This window comes from Cheilinus undulatus, linkage group 5 (assembly GCF_018320785.1).
Source record: "Cheilinus undulatus linkage group 5, ASM1832078v1, whole genome shotgun sequence".
In the NCBI taxonomy this organism is placed as follows: Eukaryota; Metazoa; Chordata; class Actinopteri; order Labriformes; family Labridae; genus Cheilinus; species Cheilinus undulatus.
The window spans coordinates 44,475,590-44,488,561 of record NC_054869.1 but is presented as its reverse complement, the minus strand read 5'-3'; the positions used below and the strand labels follow the sequence as shown (position 1 = coordinate 44,488,561).

General features: G+C 37.8%; 1 protein-coding gene across 1 annotated transcript; it reads left to right on the top strand.

Moving 5' to 3' along the window:
* The first annotated feature begins 366 nt into the window (after positions 1-366).
* selenom (selenoprotein M) lies at positions 367-11,106 on the top strand. Its single transcript, XM_041787874.1, has 5 exons — positions 367-587; positions 5,527-5,562; positions 5,753-5,787; positions 5,899-5,977; positions 10,395-11,106. The coding sequence occupies exons 1-5, from the start codon at positions 489-491 to the stop codon at positions 10,578-10,580; spliced, it is 435 nt and encodes a 144-aa protein (XP_041643808.1). The 5' UTR covers positions 367-488; the 3' UTR covers positions 10,581-11,106.
* Positions 11,107-12,972: the final 1,866 nt, after the last annotated feature.

The following is a 12,972-nucleotide window of genomic DNA, read 5'->3' as shown; positions in this document are numbered from 1 at the left end:
AAAAAAATTGTTTAAGCCACTGTAAAAATGTGTCTTCTCAATCTTTGTCCAATTTACTTGATTTCTTTACTATTGTGTAATTTATTTTTTAGTAACTTTATTAAATATTTCTAGAATTAAACAGGCATCTCTCACCATCTGTTGGCAGCTTAATAAACGAAATGAAGAGGATAAATGGAGACTATTCCAGCTCGTTTAAGGTTTTAAAAAGTGGTCTATTTCCTCGTAACATTAGGATTAACCAGAGATTGCATATCAGATCTGTGGGATTATCTGTATCTTGATGGGGATCTCGCAGACACCCAATGAGCGCCATCCCCTCCCTCCTTCCTCCTCTCTTCTCTGGGTTAAAAATCTGACGTGGCAGGACATCCGGACGTGACATAAACTCCGCATCATCTTTACGGACCAGATACCCCACACACATTGCCGTTCTGGTGCTTGAGCAGAGCAGGTCTGAATCCTGGTGCTGATCGGAACCAGAAGGCATGATGTGGCTGATCGTGCTGGCCGGCTTCCTTCACTGCGCCTTTGCCTATGATGTGGACCTGAAGAGGCTGGAGGGGCTGGCGAGGGCGAGAGTCGAGGTACAGAAACAGCTCAGTTCACCGTATTTGATGAACAGTGAGCTTTAGTAGAGTTATTCAGTCTAAATTTCGTGACAGGAGTGTATGGAGGCGTTTTGTGCCTTACGTGACCGTGTTGAGCGCATGCGTGTCGTGACTCCGTTCAGGGAAGTAAAGCTACGAAGAGCTGTATGTAACCTTAATACTCTTTCATTATATCACACGGGGATGTCACGAACACGGTTTTTCAACTTCAGTAGGATCCTAGTGAAGGTCATACGATATTTATGCCAGTTTCGACAGTATAGCAACAAGAGAGGAGGCCATAGGCGACACATTTTTAGTAATTTCTTGGTTTTAGTCACCATAAACGCAGGCAAACTCTTGCACCCACTCTAAATTGCACAAATACGTCGCAAATCCAATGTGAAATGGGGTTGTCGTGATAGCTGAGTGTAAAACTTTGATTCGATACCCTACAGCTTAAAATCAAACTATATCAAAACCTGTGTGGTTTGACCAAAAAACCACACAGGTTTTGACCTAGAAGTCATAAGCACACCGTCGAGACTGAACAAGTACACTTGGAAAGATTCAGTTCTCAAAAGCTGCCAATGTATTTGAGGAATTTTGAAGGTGTTACAGTGTTCACTTGCAATTTTTGATGGATTTATTTCTCTTCTGTGCACATGTCTTATGAAATCTATTACCATCTGACACTTGTGACTGAGGCTTGCATCATTTTAAAACGTATTGCATTGAAGCATTTAAATTTTCAGGCCTTTATGTGTTGCTGCAAGACTCAGATGTCGTTTTTCATGTTGAAACGGAACAGAGAGGTTGTTCATTCCCTCAAGGTCTGATTCCTACACAAAACTTTCTGTAATTCTACCCTGCCCTTTGAGAAACATAGCTCTTTCCCCTCGGGGTGTCACCAAGCCATCACCTTGCCAGCATCACCGAAGAAAAGCACATTGTCTGTTTCCATTATTGTGTGAGTCACGCCTGCTAACCTGAGGCTCAGGTTTCCAAAAAAGGTGTCAGGGATTCTTCCCTGATCTTTGCTCACGACAAAGGATTCATGCTGATTTGATGCCACAGCATGGCGTTTTCACACATGCACTAAACTCCTAAAAGCCTTGAAATACTCGGGGTAGACCTCATGTGTGAGTGCAAATGGAAAAATTTTTCACCTTGACTTTGTCAAACATATGATTCCATTTGAAGTTGGGGCGAATTGATGTGTGGTACTGTTCAGGAAAATTCACCTTGTGAGGTGGTGGCAGTGATGATGTGTGTATCCAGCAACCCTGCCATCAACATGCGATGAAGCTGCTTCATGTTCTTTTCCACTCATTTGTTGACAGTGTGAATAAATCCAATTACAAATCCAAGTATGTCTTGCCAAATCCAACAGGAAAAATTTCATGCCATAAAAAGAAAAGAAAAAGCGTATAAACTCACACTGAGTAAGTGACTAGTAACTAAGCATGCTTAGCATGTTAAAGTGGCCATAATCCTAGAGTTTTTATCTGATTAGATTCAAGTTTGGGATTGGCATGATTAGCCAGCTAAACAGTTACATAGAGTTAAATCCCTTGTTAGTTGGTACCAGGGGTGGAAAGTAATACTTAGTGTGCATTTGGAATTTTATCAATACATTTTGAAATCGGTAATTTTACTTTTACTTATATATATTTAAGGGTAAGTATTGTACTTTGCTGTATTTTAAAAAAGCATCAAGAATTGAGTGAAAAACAAAACTAAAAGACTAAAAGTCCAAACAAGAAGGTCTTAGCTTTATATCAACATAATGAAACTAGCCAGTTGTTTGGCTTTGACTACATGACGGTCAGTAGCCCCCAACAAAAGAATGATTCCACATTACATCCAACAACAGCTCTTCATTTCACATTATTATAAAGGTGTGTCGTTACCTAAATAACTTGATCAGAGATGCATATTCTCTTAATATTATTGCCAATAAAGAATCTTTTATTGTAAAATTGTTGCTACTCAGTTCTCCATCCTTTAGTCCAGGGGTTCTCAACCTTTTCAGCCCCAAAATAAAGGTGCCAGTGACCAGGGACCCCTACTGTACCTGAAGCCATGTATATTCAAGAACAGTCATGTAGAGCATGCAGAAAAGGCCGCCCGTTAGGGAGGAAAAATGGGAGAGCTTTCTGGGTCCCAGCTAAACTGGGGGCCAGCAAAATCATGGTCCATTGTAAAGTTAAGCTGTGATATTTTATATTTAACCTGAATAATAACTACTCTTATCAAAGAAACAAATTTTAATTCATTTGTGTAGTAAGTAGCCCTCTTGAAAATGTAAATCATTTTGTTAAAAAACAGAATTAGAATACATAAAAAATAGCTAAAATGGGTTAATAGTGGCAAGAAATGATGGAAAAGGTGTTGAAATTTGATTTTAAAAGTAAAAGAAATGGCAACAATAAGTGGAAATTTGGTGAAATGGGATGCAAAATTGATATAAGCTGGCAAAAAGGGTTAGCTGAGGTAGAAATAGTCAAAAACTTGCAAAATTGGGCATATCAAATTGTGAAACGTGGCTTAAAAAGTGGCAAAAGGGGTTAATAGTGGCAATTATGTGTCGACAGAGCCCACAGTAGGCAGAAAGTTGCAAGAATTGGTTCAGAAGTGGCAAAAACAGGCAGAAAAAAGTGGCGAAAAGAGTTTCAAATGGACAAAAATGGGTTTTAAGCTGCAAAAATGTGTTAAAATTGATGAGAAAAAGTGATAAAATAGGTACAAATTAGACAAAAATTGGTGTAAATTGGCAACAGTATGATTAAAAATGCCAAAATGCTCTTTAATCAAATGTAAAACAGCAATGAATGGATAGCAATAATAGCATCTCATGGGAACAGCACAGTTTAGCACTATTTTAACCTCAAAACAGGTACAAAGTTGCACGTAGGCTGTGTCAGGTTATACTTGCATAAAACCGAAGCAATAAGTGACGTTATTCAGCACAGGAATTTGAATGTTAACCTGCAAAGAGGATCAAATGCAGCAGTGCTAGCACTGCTAGCCACATTCTGTGAGCCTTCTTCACACCGTTTACAAACTGCTGCTGTGATGCCGCCTTAGATTAACATTGCTCAATTATGACTGTTCTCTGTACAGAGTTCCGTTCTGTTCGTCACTTAAAATTAGTTGATTAAACACAATTATTATTGACATTAAACAGATGTGAAATTATTTGATTAGGAACATCACTAATTAAAGTAAATATATAATTACAGAACCCATCAGTAATTGTCAATCATCATCTGATAAATGCTTTTTACCTCTAGGAATAAAGGTGAATTTTCTGTAGTTTCAGTGAAGCCGGCAGCTTTGGCAAACTAAGTCCTGACAAAATGTCTTTTTCTCTGCGGTGTTTATATCCACACTGTAAAGCCTGTAGCGACGTTCATCTGATGAGTCCTCATCACGGTTATTATAGTTAACTAAAACCAACTAAATAACTTAAGCTTAAATGTAAAAATGATTTTAGTTAACCAAAACTAAATTAAAACTAAGCTTTCAAAAGAAAAGTAACTAAAATAAAATAAAATTATAGACAAAATGTCCTTAGTTTGAGTATTTGACAGCAGCATAATGACTGACATGTATGCCCATGCCTGGAGAGGGTAAAATCCGCTCATTTGATTGGAGATGACTTCACATGATGGTAATTTTTGGTCTTAAGCTTTGTACAAACAACAAAATTGAGTAAATGAAATGAAAAGTGATGGCCCTTTTGGATATCGGCCCTGACAGTTATGCGATGTTGCTGAAAAAACTAAAACTAACACTAAAACTAATAAAAACTAAACTAAAATGAAGCATTTTTGCAAACTAAAAGCTAAACTAAACTAACAACCCAGCAGGAAAAACTAATTAAAAATAAACTGAATGTAAAAATAAAGGTAAAAAGAAATGAAAATAAAAGCTACTGAAAAACCAGAAACTATTATAACCTTGGTCCACACTAAACTGAGCATGAGATGCCTTGACATTACTCGCACTCACTTTAGTGGTATAAGCCCAATAAAGAAGCTAGTTTTAATCAGATTTTCTTGCAGTAAAGGTGAATTAATTATGCATGAAACAACAAGATCATGATGCAAATTTTTGTCAGTTTTCTCCTTAGTAGAAGAGAGAAAAAAATAAATGTTATGTTTTTCGAATGGAGTTTGGTTCAATCCTTTCTAAGATAAGATAAGATAAGAAAAAACTTTATTGTCCCTTGGGGGAAATTTGTCATGGACATAAGTGCAGTGCTGCTCACAATCAATACATTCATCACAAGAAAATAAAACAAAAACAGGCAATAACAGACTGACAGTGGTCCACATTGACCCAGATTAAGAGAGAGTTACAGGTAGAATATTATTTTGCACCTGCCCTGTAATATTGCACTGGCTTCACTGCGGTAAACAGTATTAGTAAAATATCTAATATATTTCTGATGTGTTTCTGGTAGAGAGGGAATCTAATCCATAATGGGTTGTTAGCTGTTCTTTAAAAATCTGTAGAGACAAACCGAAACCAGAGCACTTCAAATCCTAAACCTTGAGTTCAATTATGTATCTTTATGTAGATTCTGTACTCAGATTAGTAGATATCAAATTGTTTCAAAACCCAATCAACAAACAAAGAAATAATTTGCACTCAATATTTGGTCATTTCTTGTTTTCATTTATGCTAAAACTGCAGGAAAACTGCAGTATTCAAGTATTTTGACACCTTCAGTGCATTAATGAAAAACAGCATCAATAAAGTGTTTCTGAACAATGAATGTGACCCAAAAACTTTTCTGAAATAAAACATGCACGTAGAAATATTTTATTGCAGAAATGTTAAATATTTTCTTCCTAACCTAAGTAATGTCCTATTTTACGATTGCTGCCTGTGACCATGTCCTGTATTTCATGTTCTCTCATTGCAGTCGTGTGGTGGATGACAGCTGAACAGGCTCGGAGAGGTAAGAAATCCTGCAGACAAAACACTAAGAGCAACTATGCGAGGGACACCAAAGCTTAATCCCTGCCTAGAAGCATTTGCCTTCTGTGTAACATTTAATGTTTCATGTCTAAGGTTTCAGATAATCCTCTACAGATGTGTCACTGAGAGCACGCTGAGTGACTGACATTAATGTCATCCTCTGTCTGCAGGTCAAAGCCTTCGTGGTTGATGATATTCCTCTCTAGTATCCTTTAAACTTGAGCTGCACGCTCCTACTTCTAATGTGTCTTTTCATGAATTTCACACTGTAGAGTTTCTAATGTTTCCTCAGGATCCTTGACCGTGTGTTCCTCAGTCACAACCTGGTGATGAAGCACATCGCTGGGGCTGATCCTGAGCTTGTCCTTCTAGACCACTACCATAAAGAGCTGGATGTAAGTCTTTGTTTGACATTTTCATTTGGTTGTGCTTGTTTTGAAAGCACAGCAAAGGTATAAGGCTGTGTACGTTGGTTTTTTTTTTCCCATGAAAAGGTGTTGGGTGCTGTGCATTTGCACAGGATAAGCAAAGTCTGTAATGTACTTAAATTTACAGACATTTCTGTAGGAAAACATAAGGGTGCTGCATGGCTGCAGCAATTAAAATGCACAGTGAATTTTAATTTCTAAATTCATAAGAAAGTGCAATGTTGTGCAAATTGAATTCTGCAGGTGATGTTTACTGCATGTGTCTATATATACTGTTAACCAGAGGAAGTACTAAACACACTGCAGATTTGCATAGCGTGAATGTTCTTTAGAATGTGCATAATTTATTTGGAAAATCATGTTCCTCTTGGTGTGTTTGACAAAGTTTGCCTCTGAATTATTTGCATTTTTGTGCTATTTATTTGTGTTGTTCCTGGGTTGCAAAGACCTTCAGTCTAAATTCAAAATTTCTGCCAAAATTGATAATGAAACTTAGTATAAATTCTGTATAAAACTATGAAGCTGAAAAATGAAACAATTGCAGAAGTACAAAAAAAAACTGTAGTTCCTAGATTGTCCACCAGAGGCTGGCTCCAAAAACCATGACTCCCTATATAGCTCCATATTAGAATGTCATTTTTTTTTACAGCAGAAATACACATGCTTACAGCCTGGTTCAAAAACAAATTTGATTATAAATAGTTATTTTTTTATTGGCACACACTTTACATCCACTATGATGATATTAAGGCTAACAATGTGTCCTAACAGCATGCAAGCATGAGACATCGTGTTGCATCCTGCAGCATTGCATGATCACTATCCATACAGCATCTGTTAAATAAACATGTCTGCCCTGTAATTTTTAGCTTTCCCCTTGTAAAAATTGTGAAATCTGTCAGTTTTATTTAGAATAACAGACATTTTGTGCTTTGTATTGTCCAGATTTTGACTTCATGTTGACACAAGTCCGAGCACAACATTTCTAGCATAGATATGCATAGTAATGCACAAAAATCTTCACTGTAAAAGCTCTGAGTTCAGAGAGAAAATCAAAGAAAGATTGCTGTTCGATACTCCTGATCCCTTGTCATCTCCCTCTTTCCTTGTTCCTTGCTCATCTCAAGACAAGTGACACACGGATAGGGTGACGAAAGAAAATGTGCTGCATTGTGCACATTGATCCTTATAATAAGAAACAATGTAATCAAGCTGATTTTGTTGCTGACGCTTGTTCACATCTGTTTAGTTGTGACAGTGTGAAGACCCTCCATAGAGGCATGGCTGAGTTGCTGTTTGCCAGAACGCTTCAGACCCACCTCAGCTCCACTTCTTCACCTGTTTAGCATTTCCAATTTTGTGATTGCCACAGGTTGGCTTTAATAACAACACTGCAGAAATCAGTGGGAGTTGTCGCTGCCAAGTGTGAATAATGCTTTAAGAGCACAGTCCTCAAGGCCAAGAGGAATCCAAAGGCCAAGCAGTATAATAAGTCTGAGATGTCTGAGGGGGAGGATGTTAAAGAAGGCAGAATACTTTATTGTCCAAATATACCTGAGGACACATTAGATGTAAATCTGTGGAGAACAGCACGTCCTGTAAAGTCCATGCTACCTTCTTCATAACACGTGCAGACTATATTAAGTGGGTGTTTGTAACAGCAAGAGACCTTATGCAAACATGCCCTTTAAGCATATATCAAGCTAAGCCTGACTTGGTGCTGTTTCTCTGTTCTCAAACCATATGTAAACAGAAGAAGAGTCAGCTTAATTCAATAATCCAGCCCGTGTTTATTTGCTTTATGCATGATCAATCGTTTAGTATCAGACTGTGATTTTCTCCAAGTGGAGTTTTCAGTGTTTTTATGACTCCAACACATTGCTCCTGAGACAGATTTATCAAGTGAATAAGTCAAAATTTAGCAAGAAAATTTAGTTCCTACTTAAAAAAATATATAATTTAGGCAAAGGCGGCCTAGCAGTTAGGACACATCCAACATGTGGAGGCAGTAGTCCCCCAAGCATGTCATTCCTTACTCTCTCATCCCTGTTTCTGACTCTATTCACTGTGTGTAAAAAAAATGTGTACAATTAGCCCCCATAACCTGACAAATTCAGATAAATATCTTATTTTAAAGGTATAAAAGCAGAAAAATTAGACTTGAATTGCTTTTAATAGGTTAAGTAGCTGCGAATGTAGCAAACAAAATGTACTCTTTTTGTGATAGATTTTTAACTTATTTCAAGATAAATTAATTTTGTCTGCTCTACTGGCTCTAATAGTCCACACATAGGAAGATATGTTTGAAAACAGGATTTCCTCATCCATTTTCAAAACTAATCTGGTTCAGACATGCAGAATTCCAAAAAAACAAAAAAAAAAGGTATCCACATAAGAATGCTAGAACAGAGATGGCAATGATTGTGAGAAAGCCTGCTCTAACAGCAGTGGCGTACGCCCTGAGAAAACAGAGCTCAGCCAGAGACTGGCGTATGCACTGAGCTCGTTAAGCGTCTGGAGCCAGAGTTCCGGCAGCACAGCTCAGTAGCAGCAGAGCACTGACAGAGCCCACAGGAGCAGGCTGGAGTTTTTCATCCCCTTGTTGTGCGTCTTTGATGACTGTAAGTTGTCGTTAAAATGTTTTCTGCTTGGTATGATAGTCTGCCTTGAATATTTAGGATGTAGTGTTGTGTTCCATTATGGAAGGTTAATTTGGTTACATGCATATTATTTCTCTTGTTCTTTAGAAACCACAATTGTTTAACGTCTGTTTTGTGAAGGATAATTAAACATCTGGACTCTATATTTTCTCTCTCCTGACCTTATTCTCTAACCGGAATATATCCATATTCACCAACCCAACAACGAACATTACAAAGGTTGATCCTTTATTACAATGATGTTTTTAACATCCAATCCACTCCACTTTATTTATATAGCACATTTTAAAAACATTCAAGTTTACCAAAGTGCTGCATAGTGCAGCACTTGCTCAAAGTTCAAATGCTCAAAGCTCAAAGTTAGGCCAGGTCACAACCACAACCACAACATTGATGCCCGAGTTTGTCTGTAGAGTGTTGTATGAAGCAGCAGTGACCTCTGTTGTCCATTCAGGCCTCTTTTCATTAACACAGTGGGAGAGCAACTGTATGTATGTGTTAGCATGTCTAAAGTCTAGTTATCAGTGCACAGATGGATTAGCATTTAGGCTGAGCCCCATGTACATTGGTAGGCTGGATTCAAGTCCAGCCTGTGGCTCCCATATGTCATTCCCCACCACTCTTTCATCCCTGTTTTTACTTTCCCATGTTTCCAGTAAACACCCCAGAACACTCTAACCAACATTTGAGTGCTGATATGACATGATGATATTTTTATTTTGGCACTTATCAGCACTCAAATGTGCATCATTAGAAATGACACAATAAAATAGAATTTTTAGTCTTAATTTACTGCATTTTATCAAGTTAACACTTTCATGTAATTAATTCATATGCACAAATGCATTACTTAAGTATGGTCAAGTACCATTTAAACTTGTAGCGTTTAATCTTAACTGCAAAATGTTCAATTTTTAATATGAAAGTAGCTAATGTGAGTGCTTTAATCATTTGACTCTTAAAACAATGAAATCATATCTCCACACAGGCATTAAATGTGTTTAAATTATGTTTCATCATATTAAAGCGTCAGATTAAAATAAAGGCTTTTAATTTATACAAATCATATCCTGAAAAAAAGAAAAAAAAATCCTACCTCTCTAATTTAAACATAGCACAAAAGTAAGGTCTTTGTGTTTGGTAGATTATTTCTGTTTTAACAATGCTTCATGGCAATAAATCTTAAACTGTACCAAAGCCTGTTTATTTCTATTTTAAATGATGCCCATTTTCAAGAAACATGTATTTGTGGAATGAGCAGCAGAGCTGAGTATGTGGGTTGTGCCCATTAAAAATTCGCCAAATCTCTGCCATTGTCAAATGGCCTATTTTGCTGTTGCTCTTTATCCTTGTTTTGGGCCTCTGGGACTCTTCAGACTCTATCCACAACTCTGTCTATGACAAAGGCCCCCAGAATTTACTTTTAAAACTCTGGTCATATCCAGTAAACTTCTAGAAACTCCTGCCACATTGAATGTCCTTGACATTCATCTCTATCTAGACTTTAATCCAAGAGTTTAGTTGTTAGTGCTTTAGTGGTTAGTATGCCAATTCCACCCATTTTCCAAATATTGTCAGTGTATATGCAAAGGTGGTTTAATCATTACACAAGGATAGGTGATTGCCTGGGGTTTCATGCTCCAAGCCTCAAAATATTGTAAGTATTACATCTAAAATAAGTTTTTTACCCTTGACTAACAGTGTTGTCTGTGTGCCCTCTTCAGCGGGTCCCTCTGTCCGACATGTCCCGCTCTGAGATCAACAAGTTGCTGGGAAAACTCGGCTTCTACAAGAAGGCTCAGGCCCAGGACAAGGTGCCAGAGGAGTTCCAGTTCTCTCCTGCCAAAGACAGCCCATTTAAAGCCACAGATGGCAAATCTGACTCACAGGGTCAGCACTCTGATCTCTAACCAATCAGAGAGGAGAAAAGTAGGAATCTCACAGAACTACTACGCCCTTAAGCTGCTCCATGATCTGCTGCTTTACTGCAGTTTATAACAGAAATGTTTGTCACCTTTAAAATCAGAGCAGCCAATCATGAATCAGCTTTAAGGCGAGGACAGAATCTTAGCATCAGCAAAAAGGCCTTTAAAAGGTCTGTAGTCTGATTTTGCACATCTCCTTTTTGCTGTTTGTTCTTTGTTTTGCAGCGTTAATATTCCAACAGGCTACTTTGTGAGTGCTTTTCTACTCCCCACACAGAGATTGGAAGTGTGAGTTTTATTTTATGGTGTCTTTACGACTCAGCCTCACTTGACTTCTCCTGTGTGTCTGAATGTTTCCGACCTGCTGTGAAACTGAATGAAGCCTCAGGCTGAAACCGTCTGACTGGCCTGAGGTTGATGCTACGTGTTCTGGCAGGTCGGAGTGATGCACACAAGAGGAGTCAAGTGGAAGGGTTGTAAAAGTGGGAAATAATAAAATTAAAAATTAAAATATCTGTTCTTGTGGTGTTAAATTCTCGTGGCCCAATAAATGTTTCCTCTTAACCACCTTGAGGCATCTTTCAGGGTTCCTCTCTATACACGGATCTACACATCTTCACGTTGTCTCTCTTCGACTGACTCTGGAATCGTTCCTGTGATGAAGGATCTCTGATTTTTTTAGATGCGACTGGAGGAGAGAGAGGAAACTTCTGGGGGGCTCAGAGTGAGGATGCACAAATGTATCCCTTACAGATTTTTGTACCGAAGATGACATGCAACAGTTACGCACATGCTACATTTACAGTTGCCCCAAGCAGACATAAGTCCATATATTTCATTTAACTTTAATGAGTACATTTGGGTTGTTTTCACAAGGTTTCCATATATTCATCTTGTTATCTTGGGATCAGGGTTCCCCATTATGATGAGTTTATTTCTGTACATTTTAAGACAAAGACTAAAACTGACTTATCATTGGAAAACTAAGCATATAAAATGTATGATGTGGATGCATACACTCTCCATTCAACTCCAAACAGATCATCACTTTTTTATAAATGTTAACCTTGCAGCATTGATCTGCGGAATGAGTTCCTATTATAAATATTCAGACTGCAATATATTGCAACTTTACACAGCATGACTTAATTTCAAGATAATGAGGCATTAAAGAAGACAGCCTCGGTTAGCATAAATAACACCGACCTGTTCAAAATATTTAAAAGCTCCTACAAGAAGCCTTTCAAGTCAAGTTTATTTGTGTAGCGCCTTAGCTGACCAATGTGCTTCATAGATGAAGCCTAATAAAACAAAGATATATAAACATTACAGAGATTAAAGACAATTTTAACACAATTGAATAGAACAATGAGATTTGTAGTCGCAAAATAAAAAAGTAGATGGAGGTTGGTCATGTCCAAATTTTAATGTATGGGCATTTGTCTGAAGAATCAGCAGCTGTTTTGATTAAGTGTCTTCATGGAATTGTATGGACTAATAAGGGTAAAGCACTTGTGTTATAGACAGATCTACCAAATAATATGCTTTATATTATAGTCCTGTCTTAACTTATGTACTATACGTTTTTAGAGCCACTGAGAAATTTCTCCTGCCTATACAGGTGTATCTCAAAAAACTTGAATACCATGAAAAAGTTCATTTTTCTTGTGATTTAATTCAAGAACTGAAACTTCCTTATATTGTAGATTCATCTCATACAAAGTGAAATATTTCATTTCTTTTTTTGTGTCAATGTTGATTACAGCTTACCTTCCTCTTGACATTTCTCCAGAGATCCTCTATGGGGTTAAGGTCAGACCACTTGGCTGGCCAATCAAACACAGTAATCCTATGGTCAGCAAACCAGTTTCTGGTAGTTCTGGCTTCACTGTGAGCAGGTGCAAAGTCCTGCTGGAAAAAGAAACCAGCATCTCCATAAAGCTTCTCAGCAGATGGAAGCATGAAGTGGTCTAAAATGTCCTGGTCGATGGCTGACAGTGTTGACTCTGAGCCTGCCCTCTCAGCAGTGACCTTCTGTGGCTTACTCTCCTTTTGAAGGGTGACAATGATTGTCTTCTGGACAAGAGTCAGGCCAGCAGCCTTCCCCATGATTGTGGTTGTGTGTACTGAACCAGAGTGACACAATGAAGAACAGGGAAACTTCTGCAGATTGGACTTTTCCACAATGTTCTAATATTTTGAGATAGTGGATTTTAGATTTTTGTGAGTTGTCAGCCGTAGCAATCAAGATTAAAACAGAAAGACATCTTGAAATATGTTTTTTTGTATGAGATGAACCTGGTCAAACTTTTAAAGTAAATCACAGGAAAAATGAGCAGTTACATGATGCACCTGTAAATGTGGGTCTTCTACAAAG